At 40.2% G+C, this 19,732-nt stretch overlaps 1 protein-coding gene across 1 annotated transcript in view; it reads left to right on the forward strand.

Moving 5' to 3' along the window:
• Positions 1 to 19,732, forward strand: part of LOC100368529 (lipoyl amidotransferase LIPT1, mitochondrial-like) — a 29,964-nt gene that overhangs the window by 356 nt on the left and 9,876 nt on the right. The window contains exons 2-3 of the mRNA XM_085498126.1: positions 16,582 to 16,640; positions 17,698 to 17,872. Of these exons, the coding sequence (XP_085354252.1) occupies positions 16,582 to 16,640; positions 17,698 to 17,872 (234 nt within the window). The remainder of the gene's footprint in view (positions 1 to 16,581; positions 16,641 to 17,697; positions 17,873 to 19,732) is intronic.

Genomic DNA, 19,732 nt, shown 5'->3' on the forward strand with positions numbered 1-19,732 from the left:
TACATTACATTATACATATGCACATCAATTTGTTAACGATTTTGTTCAAACTTGGTATATACATTGGACATTATAGGATCTTGATGCACATCGTTTTGTTTTACAGACAAGTCACTTCGCGATGAGCGTCTTTTGGGGTTAGTAATATTTACAAACATTTTTGTTCACTATTGTCGATCCGCTCCACTAGGATTGAAATCAATTTTGTGTGTCTCTCTCTGTGTGTGATTTCAAGTGTTTTCACGTAATAATTCTTCTGTGATTTTGTTTGGCTTTGCATATTTCACTCAAACTTGGCAGGCAGGTCACACTATCATCCTAGTTATTAGGTAAAATCTGGAAAAAAAATTTGGCTCCCGTTGCCATAGTAACAGCCAAAAATTGTTTTTTTTTGGATTGTTTTTATTACCAAGAAATTGACTCTTCTGGTTGTTTTATGTCTATTTTCATTACCGAGAAACTTGACCTCAAAGTTGGGGTAACTTTTCACCAGCGGCTTTTAACTGCTCTAGGTTTTTTTTTGGCTTGGCTGATTTTGTTCATACTTGACAGGCAGGTTGGACCGTCACTAATTGAAATTCTCGCTCACTGCTGCCATGGCAACAGCTAGAAACTGATTTTTTGATACTTTCGCCCCAAATTTATTACCTCCTACCAGTCTTGTAATTGCAGTGTATATGATCATGTTTTATTTTTATATTTTGGCTACGTTGCACACTGGTAAGAGATCACCAGTGCCAACATTGTTACACTGTATCAACGTAATCCCAACGCAACTATGAACTATGAATGAACTGTAAATGCTGCCTTCAATCAAGAAAATACTATTGCAAAACGGTTGGAAATAATAAATTTAACAGCAGAATACAATGACAAGTGACTTCTAAAGACTGAACGTTTTTTTGCGAACTTTGTATACGGGGCCCGGTTTTAGTTATAAACTGACGTTAGCTTCACGTTCATGTCCTACCATGGCAACAGCCGAAAATATGATGTTGCTTGTTTTTGAGCGGAGCAAAGCGGATCGCCAACCAGCCTACCGGCTTGTTTTATAAACTGGCTTGGCAATTCCCACCACCAATTAGACCATGTCATAGCATTTCGGCTACTTTTCCAACAAATCCTAAATCAATCGATAATTTTGTGTACTTTACATTTGTACTATGATTACATTTTAAGTTACGATAATTTTAATGCATACATATACACTCACAAAAATACTCCCAAAATAATAGAAATTAGGATATAGCCTTGACAAAAAGGCATTATTTTTCCTTGTCTTAATATTGCATTTTTTTTATATATCTGTGTAACTTCATGTGGAAATCCTGATGAAATTTAAAGTTCAGTTCAGTTCAGTTCACAACTAACGGTTTTGCAATATTAGAGGCTGTGAACTTGTCCATGGAGGCTGCAAATTAATAAATATTGTATTCACTGACATTTATTTTGTAGTTTCCACAGTATCTTTTTGACTCCCCTGTGCGAAGCACAAAGTGTCTGTGCAGTTGTGTCTGTATGTGTGTGTGTGTGTACTTGCATTGCTATATGTTCCGAGGACAAAAATACAGATATATAGCCACTTCCGAGGACATACACACCTTCCGAGGACCTTTTTCATAGTCCTCGGGAAAACATAATTTATATTAATAGTTAATTCGATTATTAATACGTTTTGCGTAGCTTAGGTTTAGTATTGGGGGAAGGTATGGTTCACGTTATATTAATATTAATATAATTGTACCATACCTTACCCCGATACTAAACCTAAGCTTCGCAAACATTTCTATGTTCAGTCACGGGATATTCAACTCTTGTTTAATTAAACTTAATTAAAATGCAATTCTCCATTGTATTGCATTGTAATTGAGTTTAATTAAACTCCAATTAAAATGCAACCCTATATAGGAACGCGTTTTAATCGAGTTCATATCACAACTATATTAAAAGTTAATTCAACTATATTAAAAGTTAATCCAATGAAGTCCTCGGAACATATAGCAATACAAGTATTGTGTGTGTGTGTGTGTGTTCCACTGATATCTCAAGAACCATACATTGATTTTTGATGAAACTTGATGCATAGATGCTCTGGGCCAATGTGCAGATTTGATTAGGTTTTGGTAAAAATCCATGCATATTAATTACCTAATTTGCCTGATAATTAGCTGATTTTTAGCTGTTCCATGACTGTTCCACTGATATTTAAAGAATAACTCATTGGATTTTGATGAAACTTGACCACATAGATGCTCCAGACTAATGCGCAGATTTCATTAGTTTTGGGTAAAAATCTGTGCAATATTAATCACCTAATTTGCATAATGAATAATCAATTTTCGGCTTTTCCACTGATATCTCAAGTAGTAATCATCACATTTCAATGACACTTGGTACATAGATGTCATAGGACACTGCACAGATCTGATAGTTTTTAGGGTAATATGAGTACATATTAATTACCTAATTTGCATAATTAATTAATTTTCAGGTTTTTGCCTGATATCTCAATTAATAATCATCATATTTCAATGAGACTTGCTACATAGATCTTCTAGGACTATGCAGAGACCTGATTAGTTAGTCCCCGTTCAGGCGCAGCCTGAAAAGGGGACGTTATAATTCAGGTTTTGTCCGTTTTCCGTCTCCAACATTTTCTCAGAAATTCTACAGCAGGTATCAGTGAAACTTGGCAGGTTGATGAACAAGTGTATTCCGAGTATGCACGTAATTTTTTCCAGATCTGAAAATCCCAAATGGGTCTTTTTCACGATTTTTATCAAAAATTACCTCTCCCGGCAACATTGACAGAACGTCTGCGCATGCTCAGAATAAATTAATTACTGTAAAATACTTTATTTTTACTTGCAACATTTCTTTGCTATTTTCGCTGAAGGAATGTTTCAGCTAAAATAAAATCCAGCGAATATTTCCTTTTTCCTATATTTTACAGTCAAACTTGTCAAAAATCAATGAAAATAAATTCAATACAAAAAACAGCCAGAAAAAGTCTTTTCAGCGAATGATAATTCCAGCTGAAATAAAATATTTTACAGTAGATTAGATCTGTGAGTAACGCTACAGCACGTGATTTCTCCATTGCGTGCAATTTATTATAGTACTGTTTATACATGTATTCTGTTCGGCTCAGTGGTCTTATTCACTAGTTACTAGAAGAACTAGTAACCTTATTTGATTTCAAGAACTTCAAGAAGGCGGCATAAGAGACGTGTTTGCAAAGGTAAGTTCTCCAGTTTCTACAAAATTGAATGTATTTTGGGGTGCGATTGGTGTACATTCCGTGACGTACATACGGACGTGAATACTATGATGATTGCCAGCTTTATATTCTCGTGAAAAGCCAAAAAAGCAAACAATTGTCTCCAATCTACGAAACTAGTTTGTAAATTGTATACCCTGTCAAATTATTGTACACGGACGATTAATTCATGGGGACATAGTTTCAAGTAAAATCGTTATCCGGTCTTTTGCTTGTGTCGCGATTTCTGAAATATCCACAACTCGGGGGGGGGGGGGGATGTCCCTGTGTCGATCAACTTATTCATTATATAATAGTAGGTTGCCTATGATTATATTTTTATTTTTATGTTGTGAGCATTAAACTGTTAGTTGTAATGAAGATTTTGTCGATCTTGTGCGACTCAACATGGCCGATGTGCAGTGACAACACGTGTATGGATGGTCGGTCGAGTAGTCTGCAACGGACCATGAAATCGCCCAGCGTTTTTTCGGCATTTTTTTTATAGTTTCTTTTAAAAATATTTTAGATACTTCATTCACTCCTGGCGCCTAAAAGAGTCTAATTTATATTGTACCATAGTCATTGACACATATTGTGAATAGCCCGAATGGGTAAGCTTCGTTTCGAAGCTGTTATTTCTGCGAACAATGTTAAATTATTCTTTGAATGCTCAGTTTATATTTTGAAAACAACTAATTTTTTGATTAAAAAAAAAATCATGCCGTTTTCCCCGTCAAAATCAAAGCATAAAGATCTTGCCAGAACATCGGTAAATCTGCTACCGCGTTGCGTTCACCACGAGGTCACTGAACCGTCATTAACATATTTAAATGAGCCATGTGTAAATGAGAACATGGCGGATATCGTATCTCTTCGAACATTTACATTCGACCGAAATCATTCGTTTACGATGAAACTAAGTTGAATATTACTTCCAATTTATATAAATTCAACGAATTAAATTTTTGTGCGTTATTATAATCATTACTGAATAATAATCAACAATTGCAATACTTCGAAAACAAGTAAGTTATTCGCTTGCGAAACACAGAATGACCAGATTGTGCTACCGTGATCATTCGCTACCGGTACTAACGACTAAGCAATGTATTCGTGTTTGTATTTATTCGAAACTTCTTTTAGAACATACTTTACTTTTCGTTATCAACAAGATTATAAAAAAAATAATGCATGTTACAGTATGTGAATTTTTTTGGGAGATTCAATTCCAACATTTCGCGATGCCTATGAACCAAAGGCCTTTCAATCTTCTCTGAGTGTGACACCTAAACCAGAGGTTTTATGGTGTATAAACTGCCACTACCCCGTAAATGAAAAGGCTGTTGAACCTTATTAAAATTTATAAGTACATGTTATTATGCATTTCATTATGAAAACTGACTAAATTAAATGTGATCTTATTTTTAATTATGATTATGATTTATATCGGTAATGACGTTTTCATCCAATATTAATTGTGCAATTGTTAAAATGCCTACCTACACATTTATTGTTTTTGTTTCTGTTGCCCTGAAATAGACATTTGTAAAAAAAAAAAAAAAAAAAAGTAAAAAAATCATGCTTGATTAAAATTAAAAAAAAAAAGATGTAGTCATGTAGCCCCTTCCTGTTACCTGTTTTCAACTTCTTCCAAAGTAAAACTGGTGAAGCCTTGTAATTGCCATACAATCATCAACTGTGGGAAAACTTGTATGTCATTGAAAATCTTTATTTTGTTGTCTGTGAATTAATATAATATTTGAAATGGTGTAATGGTGCAAAATATTCTCAAACAATCGGTCTTCTGATGACAGTACACTGCGCATTTATGCACAGTCAGTATCCCAATGCACGATCACAGCTTACTAAGTGATGATGGTGGTTGAAATGGAAAACTGAATACAAAAATCCAGTAATATCTCAAACGAATTTCCGTCTGCTGTGAATGCATGTTTTGTTGCATCAAATAAATAACCCAATTTTATGATAGAAGCTTGCGATCTTGTGCCATACAGGGTCAAGTGATTGAGCAATAACAAATGTGATTTTATGTATTAGGTCATTGAATGTATCCAAAAACATGGTACCAATGATCTGAAATTTCAGGAGTGCTCGCTGAAGGTTTATCAATCTTGCGCATTGTCTTGTTCTTTTTCAATCCTGCATTTCAGTTACTAGAATTCATACTAAAAAAATAGTTTCTGTTTTTCTTCTAATAATTCGGCCACTTTCAAAAACAAATATTTTTCCATGGTCAAAATGCTAGAAGAATACAAAACTACTGTGATTTCATAGCGATACCTGTAGGGCCATTGTCAATTAGTTCGCCTGATCAACACAGCGTTATACATAGGACTGATATTTAATCACGGAGAGTAAAATCTTGTGATACTAATCTCTAGAACCAACTCAGATTGGTACATATGTCTTATGAACCCACATGTGTATATCTTTGACTATACTCATTTTAAACTTTTTTTTTTTTTTTACAGTGGTGCTGTGAACTGAATTTTTTCTGGGTTCCTACAACATGGAGTGTCAGGGACTTTATTGAAATGTTGTACACAAATTTCATAAAATCCTGAATATATCTAGAAGTTAAAATTAAATGGTTTACAGTATTTTATACCCATTAATAATAATTGAAATGCAATAATATCACTGCACTAAAAAGACTTCAAACAATTATTGTTACTTCGCCATTGAAGGTTATGAGCAGACCAACCTTTACTTGCTCTGAAAACATAGCTTTTACAATTGTTTAAATTAACAGATGTTGTTCTATGTACAATGAATACATTTTAAATAATAAACCTTACTGTGTTAATAACAAATTGTATTTGACAACATGAGAATGATTCTTATGCCCAGTGATGATGTTCAAACAAACCCAGGTCCTGGTAATATACTAAGACCTGATTAACAAAGAAGTCATGTACATCAAGGTTCACTCAGATTTATGAATGCAGTTTCTTGAGCAAGTATACATGTATGACAAATAGTTTTGTTGCACTTGTGTACTCTGAGATTCTGAACATGGGTCAGTGGAAGTTTTTAGTTGTCAGTACAAAACTAGATCATCGGAAATCACTTTATGATGGGTTGTAACCACAAAGAGTACATATTTATTCACCTGTTTGCAGATGTTCTTTGTACAACTTTATAATCAAATAACGCGGACTGTGACATTTCATGTCTTGTTTTAATTGGATATAAATTACCTAGTTTGCATACTGTTCCACTGATATATAAATAACCCAGAATTGGATTTTAATGAAACTTTTAAAGAGAACTATGCAGAGACCCAATTAGTTTTTGGTAAATATTTATGCTTATTAATCACCTAATTAACATAATTAATTAACACTGATATCTCAATTACTGATCATCATATTTGAATAAAATTTGGTACATAAATGCTCTAGGACAATAGACAGGCCTGATTAATTTTGGGTTAAAATTATTGTTCATATTAATTCTCTAATTAGCATAATAATTCATAATTTTTTTGTTCTGTTCATATTAGATACCTAATTTACATAATTAGTTTTCAGCTAATATCTCATGTATGGTACAAGTAATTTTGAAATAATGTGTCTTCAATACTCTCAGCACACGGGAGTTCTTTCTAAGCTTTCTTTGATTCTTACTGGTGTGGCTACAGTGACTGTGAAGTGTTTTTGTTTGTCGATTGTTGTCTTGGAATTTTGTCAAACAAATCAACAACGGTTAAATAGGTATGTTATTTCCATTTTACAGTATATCGTAAACAGTACTTGTATACTTTGTTATCCAGCATAAATATCAGATTGTTCGGAAGAATGAGATTGTAAATTTCGTTCATTAATGTTGTAAAATGATGCTTTCTCCAGGGCCTTCAGAGTCCCATGTTGACCATCTCCCGGTCCCTTTACTCACTTGTTGTCAGCGTCTGAGTGGTACATACAAAATACGACCAAGTAAACGTCAGAATATTAAAAAAAACAGAAACTTAAAAATCAGTTGCCCATGCCAAGAGAGCCGCAAAACCAAAACAATCTGTCGGCCTCGCCGTCCACAGCAGCGATATGATTTTACACATCGAAATTGAGAATCGCATGTGTAGACATATTGCATAGAAATGAACACTTAATACATCTATTCCGGCCAGCACTCGAATCATCAATCTTCATGAGTGATGTAACTGGCATTTCCATATATTTGCTACTATTCCCACTATCCTAAAACGCTCAAGTGAATATTGTCAAATTCGCGAGTGTGCGTATTTTCGTACAGTTGCGTGAACATTGCTACAATCAAAGACGCGCTGAACAGAAAGTCAATTCTGGGCTAGTACCATTGTCAAATTCTGGGGAGTAGAGGACTATTTATGTGGGAGACGTTACAATAAGGAACTATTAAAATTGTTCGATTTGCATATCAAAATCCTTTATTGGAACAGAGCATGTTCTATATTCACAAAAAAACAAAGTTGTTATGTTTCTAGAAACACAACAGATTCGAAATAATAGAAACCGTCCGATCCGAGCGACCTACGTTCTTGAAAATCGAGTCTTATCGCCCTTGCCTTTCCGAGCAAAAAAACCTTGAGGCCAAAAATGACCGATTTTCACCCAATCTTCAATGAATTTTTCATAATTTAGCTAATTCAGTCCAGCGGTTAGATAGGGTATTTATTAGAGACGCCCGGAGAACCAAAATTTGGGACGTGAATCGCCCCGGCAACTAAAAATTGGCGAAAATGGCCAAGGGGGTGATGGACTGCATTTCAAAAACATATTTTATATATAGGGTATATAATAAGATTCAAAATGGCCGACTGGTAGCCATTTTTCTTTTATTGAATGTGGTTCTAGTGCCATATCTCTGACTTGCTTTGACTGATTATGTTAAAATTTTAGATATTCATACATCATGTCATAGATATCAGTGTTCTCCCAAGAAATTTAAACCACTATGGCGGACTAATTTGCATATAATTTGCATATCATTTACATAATAATAGAAATTGACTAAAGCACATTTACACTCACATAATAAACAACATATATTTTCAAAAACAAAGTGGCAGATATTTATTCACTACGTTCAATTACCCACCATAGACTCCGGTCAGTCAAAATGACTATTTTGAAATGTAGGCATTAATCAGCGATTCTGCTGGTGGGAGAGATAGAATCTAAGTCAGGGAAAGCCCCATGACCCCAAGATTCTTTTACCCCTTATGTCACGAACCCACATGACCGAGGCCACATGGCAGTGCCTTAGGCAGCCGTACAATCACTCTTCTTTCATCTCTGCCTCGTCGGGAATGATTCTGAGCGGCTCTGCCTGGCTCTGTTGCTTTTTCCTGTCCAGGTTTCTAGCGTGGGTCGTCACCGCAGCCGCGGCATCTAACATTCTAGCTGGTAGGATAAGTTTTTCTTGTCTTTTTACCCTTGTGTCATTTTCCCTGTTGTGTGTTATGCTTTTCCACAACAAAGAAATTAAAACCTGGCGCCACTATGTAACCACATGTTGGTTTCATGGCGGCACCTTTTACAATATTTGCAATCACTGGGGTTCTGAAGCCTGGGATTCTTTCCAGCAGTATGTAAAAATAGCCGAGACTGACCGCATTGCTCGCTCGCGAAAAGGTTTCGCGGCAAGTGCTACCGGCATGGGTATGAGTGAGTTGTACGTTGGAATGAGTGATAAGTCCTCGCGCTCCGCTACCAATTCTCATACCGGGATACCAAGCAAAGGTCCCGATAGTGGGGATGCCGATGTATTTCGGTCTCCCCCCCCGCTGATCGGAGGGCATCTGCACAGTCTGTTTTTTCAGGCAGTGGGTTACCCAACTTTACCGGCAACAGCGAGGCTGTGCCCCAGGAGGTCCTTCCTCCTATGGGGCCCGTGCTGGGTCCCGTTGTGGATCCATCCTCGCACGGCGCCGGTTTTGCTGCTGAAATGAGGGCATTGGTTGAAAGACTGTCGGAGCAAATAGCGTCCCTGGCAGGCCGAGTAGACCACCTGCAGGCGGAGCGAGCTGTCTCCACTGCGGCCTCTCAGCGGGCAAGTAGGAAAAAACACAGAAAGCACCGTTCACATTCTAAACACGTCTCTTCCGGTGGGGTACCCCCCCCCCCATTCCCAGCCGTGACACATCCCACACACCCACCCACCCCCAAGGCTCAGGCTAGTGGCAACAGGTCTCCTCGGAGACCTCAGACACGTAACACCAACGGGGACGCTGGTAGCCAAGGCTCCATTTTCGGGGCAGGGCGTCAGGACAACAACCCCCCTCCCGCTTTCAACCACCCAGGGTTCACCGCGCAGTACCGAACTGATTAATTTACCTTCAAGTCCGAGCTCCGCTGTGGGTATCGACTCCCTTCTCGCCGACCCACAGAACTGAACCGACCTTGTCATGAGACGCACTCTTGAACACGCTCTCGCTCACATATTTAGGCTGAGAGGTGGAAGTTCGTTCGCGTCGGATACAGTGGGTACCTCGGGCGGTCCCTCAGAGTCCACATTGCGCAATGACTCGGTGAGCCATGCCGTTGGGGTGATGCGGAATATTATCAGTCTAGGTGATACTATGTATATCCACCCATCCTCGATCCTAAAGCAGCCACTTACGGTCGCTTCTACGCTGATGGGGTCGCAGGCGCCGGGATCCAGATCGACCCCCATCCGCACGTCTCCCCTGGTCCAGCCGAGTGCTGAGCGTGGCGGACGGTGTGCAGACGGTGTTAAGGGGCAGTCGTTGGACAGCCGCGAAAGAGGTAACGCCAAAAACCCCAGGCTGGGGGAATATTTTGCATAACCCCTTTCGCTGGACCAAACGCTATCCCATCGGGGCAATCTCAGATTCGAATCCCAATTCGTGGGACGAAACCAAAAGACGTGTGTGTTTTTGCCGGCGAACTGAGTCAGGGGGTACGCCATTGCCTCAGTTATGCAGACTGGACATCGCCCGCCCTCTTTGATGGGGAGATAGCGAGTGCAGTCGCAGAGCTTCGGGGTGTAACAAACCAAATGGTCCAAGTCGAATCTGCTAGCCAGTTGGCCGCTGCCAAGGGTAAACAGAGGGTGCCCCAAGCACAAAAAGCACAACGCCCTAAGACTAGCTCTGCCAGTCAGCCAGGACTCATACCCTTCCGCGGGAGGGAAGAGTAGCGGCGCGCCCCCGGGAAAGAAAGGACCAGGTGGTGGCTCCTCCTCCTCGCGTGGTCGTCAACCCCGGCAGCTGGGGAAGCATGTTTGACGCTTACCTCTGCGAGGGGGGTGGGCTTGCGTTTGGCAAGAGATCAGGCTACAGCTTAGTAACCCCAGTGATCTCTGGGGGAGCTCACCTCACGGTAGAGGAGAACCCCCCCCTCTTACAACCACCGAATGCATGGCCACAGATCCCTGTCGCACATAGATTGCGCCGGTGCATTCCAGCTTGGAGACAGCAGGTAACCGATCCCAATCAGTTACAGAATACAACTGACATCTCCACCGCCCCTGTTAGTGTCCCCCCCGTTGGGGGCACTGCCAGGGGATCCCCACAAGGCGGAAGCAATCAGACAGGAAGTAGACAGTTTGCTAAGAAAGGGCACGATACACAGAATAGTTCAGCCGGCGCTAAGTCCGGGCTTCTATTCAAATGTATTCGTAGTACCAAAATCTACAGGCAGCTGGCGTCCAGTTCTGGACCTAAGCAGACTAAACCAGTATGTGTGTCTTGATCAGTTCCGCATGGAGACACCATCTAGTGTTCTACTCTCCATCCACCGGCTCGACTGGCTAGCCTCTTTAGACTTATGCGACGCTTACCTGCACATACCGATGCACCCAGCGAGTTGCCCTCTTCTTCAATTCGCCAACCTGGGCCAAGTATTCTAATTTCAGGTGTTCCCTTTCGGGTTATCCACAGCGTGTTCACCAGAGGGATGAAACAGGTAGTACTGCTGCTCCACCAAATGTTGGTACACATCAATCCGTACCTAGACGATTGGTTGCTACACAACCCAGACAAAGGGTTATTAGCAAGACATGTAAGGCTTACACAGGGTTTACTTCACCAGTTGGGCTTTCTAGTAAATCACAAAAAGTCCCATCCCGACCCGACTCAACAGTTGGTGTTTCTTGGTATGGAGTTCGATACCGAAGTAGGCCTGGTTCGCCCATCTCAAGCGCGTTGCCTAGTGCTAAGCAACCTAGCAGAACGCCTAGTCAGCGTACCTTCAGTGTCTCTCCGAGAACTAATGCGGCTCATCGGAATGATGACCTCCGTTCGAAGGGTAGTTCCCCAGGCCGCACTATGCAGCCACCCGGTCCAACGCTTGTTATTGGAACACCGTGCTCACCTACGGGAACTAAACAGATGGGTATTGATCCCGGACTAAGTAAAGAAAACCCTGTCCTGGTGGTCGTCGTTAACCAACCTCAGACAGGGGGTCCCCTTGGACCCACTCGTCACAGCTATGACTCTGGTAAGAGACGCCTCCCTTCAAGGGTGGGGAGCGCATCTATTGGACAAACAAGCCCAAGGAATATGGCCCCTGCAGTGTGTTCGGGACCACCATATCAACTGGCTTGAGCTGAAAGCAGTGCACCTAGCACTTTCATGCTTTCAACCCGAAGTTTGAGACCACAGAGTCCTGCTCTGCACGGACAACACAGCGGTGATCTCCTACATCAACAAGGAGGGGGATGTGTTCTCCATCGTTGTCGGCCCTAACAGAGCAAATTCTCCTTTGGTGCCTGGAATACAATGTGGAGCTAACCGCACACCACCTTCCAGGGGTGAGAAACGGTCTGGCAGACGCCCTTTCGAGGTGGCTCCGTCTCCAGAACACAGAGTGGCAGATTCCCCAGTGGGTAGCCTCCAGGTTGTTTCGGCTGTGGGATGGTCCAAAGATAGACCTGTTTGCTCCACCCCGGAACGCCAAGCTCCCGACATACGTAACACTCCTGCCGACACCAGGAGCCTGGGCCGTGGACGCCTTATCAATCCCCTGGTCCCACATGGATGCGTACGCCTTTCCTCCCTTCCTGCTAATTCACCAGGTACTGGCGAAACTTCGACAAGAGCCCACCTGCATATTAACTCTGGTGGCGCCCAATTGGCCGACCAAGACCTGGCTTCCGCTCCTGCTGGAAATGATAGTCGAAACATCGGTAGTGCTGCCGGACATACCGGACTTGCTGTTCCAACCAGACGGCACACTACCAACAAGCCCAGCAGTGTACCACTTACATGCATGGAGGCTCTCAGTAGATTGTGCAGACGAAAGGTCTATCTAAGCGGGCTGCCAACGTCCTGGCCAGGGTGAACAGGGATTCCACCAACGCTGCCTGCGACTCGAAATGGCTAGCATACACCAGTTGGTGTAGTGGAAGAGAGATTGATCCATGCCATCCCTCTATCGGCCAGGTAGCAGACTTCTTTGTCCACTTGTTTGACGAAGTGGGTCTGTCCTACGCAGCGATCGTTGGCTACAGGTCAGCCTTGTCCCCCGCCATAGAAAACTCTTTGGCGTCAAGTTTAGCCGATTGTCCCATTATTAGAAGACTGTTTACTGCTTTCCATAATCAGAGGCCCAGGGCCCGTTCAAGGGAACCGCCCAATTGGGACCTGTCGGTTGTTTTATCAGCCCTAAGCAGACCTCCCTTTGAGCCCCTCGTTTCAGCACCACTCAAGTTTTTGACATGGAAAACTGCCTCAGGTAGGCCCCGGTCAGAGCTTAGGCGCACTGTCCTTCGTGGACGATTGTGCCGCCTTTATTGACGATCAAGTTGTACTAAAGACACGAATCGGGTTTCTTGCCAAGAACCAAATCCCAGGACACGATCCTCAACCGATCGTCATCCCCCGGCTGTCAAATATTGTCTGTCCGGAGGATCAGGAGGAATTGCTTCTCTGCCCGGTCTGAGCACTGAGTTGCTACGAGAACCATACCAGGTTTTTCAGACAGGGAACCAAACACATGTTTTTGTGTTACGGCCCTGGCAAACAGGATAAGCCGGCTTCCCCGACTTCCATCTCCAGGTGGATTACTGCGACTGTACTGGAGGTCTATAATACACTATCCTCCTCAACACAGACCTTGCAGAGACACCAAGTACATGAGCACATGAGGTCTGTGCGATTGCTAACTCACTAGCGCTAGCGTCAGGCACCCCCCTCAAACACATTCTGAGGGCAGGCTACTGGAGAACACAGAACGTCTTCATCAACTACTACCTAAGAGACACCCAATCTATTAAGCAGGGTCTCTTCAGGTTAGGCCCTGTCGTAGCGGGTCAGGCGTTGATTACCAACCCAGCCCGAACGACCGCAGGGGCCCCTGCGCATAGGCAATATGTCAGTCTCGGCATTCTTGCGGGCAGATTGTCTGTACCACTAGCACTTCCTGGAAGCTCCCAGGTTTCGCTTCTTTTTTCGACCTATGCCCTCATGCGAACTGTTTCGGTCCTACTTCTAGCTTATCACCCCTGAATTCGGCTTGGGTCTAGCTTTCTCTGGCACATCGAACCCTGTCACCACAGCAGCATTGGCTTCTTGCTTCGGGGACAGCACAGGCGAGGTAAGATACCACCCTTCTTGGGTCTTAACTAAGGTATTGAGTTTGTTTTCATCCCGAACTGGGAAAAGACTTTCATAATTTTTTCTGTTTGCTCGGAAAAACCTCCCACCTATCTGCGTCTGACTCTGCCTACAGTTCAAAATAGTCATTTTGACTGACCGGCGTCTATGGTGGGTAATTGAACGTAGTGAATTTAGGCAAGGGTTCTCCGAACCCGCCTATTCACATAGTTCATACCCACCACAGACTCTGGGTCTCCCCCCCCCCAACCACCACACTCTTTTCGTAGCGTTGGTCTAAGTCCTCGAGGTGGAGAGAAAGAAACCAGAGTGAATGTACGGCTGCCTATGGTGCTGCCATGTGGCCTCGGTCACGTGGGTTTGTGACACAAGGGGTAAAAGAATCTTGGGGTCGTGGGGCTTCCCCTGACCTAGATTCTATCTCTCCGTCACCGGCAGAATCGCTGATTAATGCCTACAGTTCAAAATAGTCATTTTGACTGACCGGAGTCTATGGTGAGTATGAACTATGTGAATAGGCGGGTCCGGAGAACCCTCGCCTAAATTTGCTTCACACAGTGTTATAAGCACTTACTTTGGGCACTTTTGTAATATTAATTTTAATGAGCTCTGTCACAGTGCAAATATTTTTTTCATTGGAGTCAAAATATTACGTTTCACAATTTAGAAGAGTTTGAATTTAAAAATTAAACATTCTCGAAATGCAAATGCTGCAGACTAAAAAGAAACAAATAAATTGTTGTCACACGCAACGTAATATTACCGTAATTGGTATAGTACAGGTGTGATGGTTCAAATACCACAATGGCAACAGTAACAAAAAGACTTCCCTGGCGATGATAAAACACGAACACAGAGCCAACAGATGAGGTTTCAACTGGTACTGGTATTATTATACTCTGCAAACATCAAGTACAATAACGCGGTAAAACTCCACTACTCCAATAACTAGATACTTAAACTCCAATACAATTCAACGAGATCTCCGATCTGATCTCAGTGCTGAACAACTCCCCTATATACCCACACTGTCTATAAATAGACCATTACATCAGCATACATAATGAGTCTGGAACTTACATGTACTACAAATTTCTAGAATGTTCCATTACCTTCTACAGTGTCCTATTACCTATTCAACCAGCTTCTAAAAATTCCGCCCAGACACAGTACGGTTCTAGAACATTCTCAGTCACACGGAAGTGGTAAACAAGTCGTATGCGACAATTGTAATAGGTTAAATGAAACTCATTTGAAACGTTTCAGCCAGGATTATGTTCACGACTTTCATGATCTTATGTACTACAAAATTTTCTTTCAAAAAATCGACCACGTAATTATTTGGCAGATTGCTGGTTATTATTCCGACCATCAGCTTCTACAACGTTTACATTTACAGTAATGAACGAACAAATAATATTTCCAAGCGATCATCAAAGTTACTACGTGACATAACCTACTTCGTGGTGTTATACACCGGTTATAAATGTACAAATAATTCCTCTTATTGGTGGCCATTTTTATGCTAAAAAATCATCAAATATCAAGCATTTCTGACATTTATGGATGGATTTCGTTCAAACTTGGTACATACATTGGACATTATAGGTTCCTGATGCACATCATTTTATTTTTCAGATCGAATTTAAAAAGGCTGACTGGCGGCCATTTTGTTTTAAAATGAATGGGCTTCTAGAGCCATATCTCTGACATGCTTTAACTGATATGTTCAAATTTTATATATTCATTATACATCATGTCGTGGATATACAGATATATTGGTTTGACGATTCTATTCAAAATAGCTGAATAATTACATTTTTTTTATATTACTGTGAAATACTTTATTTTAGCTTTAATTTCTTTTTGCTGAAAAGACTTTTTGGGTGTTTTGTATGGATTTTATTTTCAATGATTTTGGACGAGTTAAATGTAAAATATTTTCACTGAATCATTCCTTCAGCAAAGATAGCTAATATTAATTCTAAGCAAAAATAAAAAAATTTACAGTATTTGGTTTTATTACATTTTGTGATTATATAGCAAATACATTACATAAGAGAAGGCCTTATCCCAATATATGGTGAGTGGTATTATTGAGCTGGAGTTGTTCCTGTAAGATATGGGCCACTTTTGGTGATGTATCTCAAGTTTACTATTCCTTATTTCAATATTTTCTCAATCTCCTTTATGTTTTTGACCATGGTAACATAAATTAGTGGCATTTTGCATTCATATAAATGTTTTTTACCAAGAATTACAACTCAGTTAAAACAAGTGTTATTTTCTAAAGACCATCTGTTGAACTGCATTATTGGAACCACTTCAGGTATAGGTGAAAATGATAATAAATTAAATGATATATTGTTTCATTTTCAACTTTACAAAAAGTGTGCAAGGGGTTGTCAACCAGTGGAGAATTAAATTTAAAATGATCTGAATTAAAGTACATTTGGAGATTGTTTGACCAGAGATGCTAGAAAGTGTTCTGATGATAAGTGAAGTCAATAACAAACTGTAGAACTTTGAAAGGATACATAGCAACCCAATCAGTGTGTTTTCATCAACTTGTTGTAACAAAATATGTGCCATCTCATGCAGCAAATCATGCATGGAAATGATCAATCATAAACCACAGATTCAGAATGTCTCGTAGTATATTTATTTGTATGATCCTTTGAGAATTTATAAAACTATTTCATATGAAACCTTTCTAACCCTGTCTTCTTTCTTTCAGGGAATTGTATATTGTTCCACTTCCACGGATGTTTATGCTAATTTAGCATTTGAAGATTGGTAAGTATTGATCTGCACCTATAGTAGTTATGTTTATTCTTTGTTGAACAGGATTCAACCACAGTTTAGCTTTGTTGTCTTTGAAAATAACATAGCAGAGCAGTTCAACTGTTCTTCCATCTATTCTTCATCAATTACATTTTCATCATCTTATTGAAAACCAGAGTGCTTTTGATATAAAAATAACTTGGGTGGTTCCCTCTCAAATTTGATAATTTTGTGTCAGTACCTCACATTATGCGATATGGCAGCCTTCACTTTGCTCAGAAACTGTGGATATATTAGTCACCACAGGTACAGTAGAGAGACCGTAGGTATATTAGAATATACAATCACAACATACAACAGAATACAAATGATAACTTTAGTATGTTCGTCTTTAAGCCGTTTTTATGTGTTGTTGTGTTGTGGACATTTAATCCTCTGATGGCATTTTGTTTCTCAGACCCAACCCACCAAAAAACAACACTGACATGTCACCAGCTTATCAGCTTAGCTGATTTCATTAAAAATTTGCATGAATGTCACACATAATAATAAGCTTTATTAAACCGTAATGTAATCACAAATTCATTTTGTAAGCTCAGGCAGTAAAAATCAATGCAGATTGTGTTTCTCATGTTAGTCATCAGTCGTTCTGCTTTTTTAGCCTTATCTGAGAGTCTCTTCATAGCTTTGTTCAGGGATTCATAGCTGATTGGTGTCACACCCTAGTATGTGAATGTCTTGGTATGCTTTAGTGTCATGTCACCATAAGTGAAAAATGGATCTATGCTGAATTTTAGGAAATGTCATAGTATTGGTCTTAGTGGTGTTGACTTCCAAGCCCCATTTAGTAGTATACATGTAATTAAATGATCCATAGGGGAATATGAGATCCTTTTAATTCATAAAAATTGATCATCATTGAATGCACATACCACATTATTTTAAAGAAATACTCCAACAATACTCTTGTTTGACAAACTCCACACGCCACTAGGATGAGAATTTGTCATGTGACTTATGAATGAAACCTTACAGGGACTACTTTTATGTCTATCTCTTTCTGATGCAGGGCATATGAGAATTGGAATTTTAGTGATGTGCACATGTTGCTACTATGGAGAAATGATGCAAGTGTTGTTATAGGACGACATCAGAATCCCTGGAATGAATGTGATATACCTAAACTACAACATCACAACGTAAAATTAGCAAGAAGAAAAAGTGGTGGTGGTGCTGTCTACCATGTAAGTACCATAGTTGGGAGGGGGGGGCTTATAAACAAACAAATAAAAGTAAAAACTTCTGCTGAGCAATAATTTATGCCAATTTATTCATAAACAAATGTATCGTGTGTACGATACTAGAGTGTTTTCATCAACTAGGATCGTCCAAATTAACTTGAGGATCGGCCGTTACTAATCACTCTTGGGTGCGTTTATTAAGTTGAACAGCATTTGACCCTGCGTTTCACATGAATATTAGTCTGTACGTTTTGGGGTACCGGATTCGGCTGATACCCCGCCCATTCTAAACCCCGCCCATGGGCGATGTTTCAAATAGTGGGCGATGTTTTGGTCCACACATTGCCTGACTGAACCAACAAACATTTTTACAGACCCGAATTTTCCCGTCCGACATCTTGTATCGAGCGCGCTATTTCAAATATGACGCTGAAATAATTCACTGTGAAGCCGAAAAGCATTAAAAACTTCAATAAAACCAATGCTGTATACGAATTGTTGTTGCGTATTATTACACTCGAATAAAGTCTACGCTTGAAAAGAATGTTATTTACGAAGTTTAAAATATCCAAGCCTTCCTGGTTCGAGCCTCTTGGTTATCAGTAATGTTTAATCTTTGTCTGTATCGCATTCCAGACAAAATGTCGGTAAACAAGAAATGGGCGAACTAAAATGTCTCCTGCGTTTCACATGCGACACGATTATTAAAAAACGCAGAGTTAAGCGATCATGTACGTTCTATAAAGCTAACCTTGTACACATAATCTTGTACTGACGTGTTTTTTCTCCAAAAAAGACGTTCTCTTTCAGTTAACCCCCAGTTAGCTCTTTGCGTTCATGGTATTTGTGAGAGTTGAAAGATTTTTTGAACACATGACAAGTAACTATATTGATTTGCGTCAAGCTGGGTGGCCCGAATTTAAATATCAGTGCGTGAACTCAAACGCGTGGTTATTAGAGTTCAGTCGAAATGTACGTGAATATTGCGATCGAAGTGCGCTGTCCAGAGTTTATTATATTATAGTAAAATTTAACTTGACGCATGGTATGGTTTATATTACATGTTCACTTCATTTCGAATAAAAATATCACCATTGGAACATTGGTGAATCACATATATTTAAAATATTTTCTCGACTTTCCGTAGATACCCGACTACTATCATTTTTAATGATTTAAATGCGCCAATGTTTATGTTTGCGTAATTATTACGAATGCAATGCATTAGCAAGTCGGTAATATTGAAATATTCACAGACCCAATACCCCGGGTCAGTGCCCTAACAATAGTAAAAATTAACTTGAGTTTGCGTAATTATCATGAAAGCAATACATTTAATACATAGTTGAAATATTCTGAGCTGGTACAATATTGTAAACAAATTTGCGTAATTAGAAAAGCAGTGCACTAAGTAAACGACGTTGATATATTTAAAGCCAGTACAGAGTTGCATACAAGTTGGAAAATTACAGTACCGTCGGATATAATAAAAATTTTACTAGATCGACGCGCTGGCCGCAAAAGAAAAAGCCGGGGGGGGGGGGGGGGGGGGGGGTTGCATGTCATGATTGGTTGAAATAATAGTCTCATTTGCATAAATTAATATTCATGAGAAATAAAAAACTCATCTTTTCAGTAAAATTGTGCTTTACGATAGCATACATGTTAGTTCTAAGTTGACTGATACCATCGTTACGAGCTGAAAAAATAATTGGAAAAATGATGTAAAAGTATTTTTTGAGACAGGTTTTCGATCAGACTCCAGCTAACTGTTGAAAGTAAGCACAGGTTTTCTCATTACCATGATCATAGCATGGAAGGTACAACGGCCGGCCGTTAGTACCTTCCATGGTCATAGCAAGT

Source organism: Saccoglossus kowalevskii, chromosome 1 (assembly GCF_978046115.1).
Source record: "Saccoglossus kowalevskii chromosome 1, keSacKowa6.1, whole genome shotgun sequence".
Classification (NCBI taxonomy): domain Eukaryota; kingdom Metazoa; phylum Hemichordata; class Enteropneusta; family Harrimaniidae; genus Saccoglossus; species Saccoglossus kowalevskii.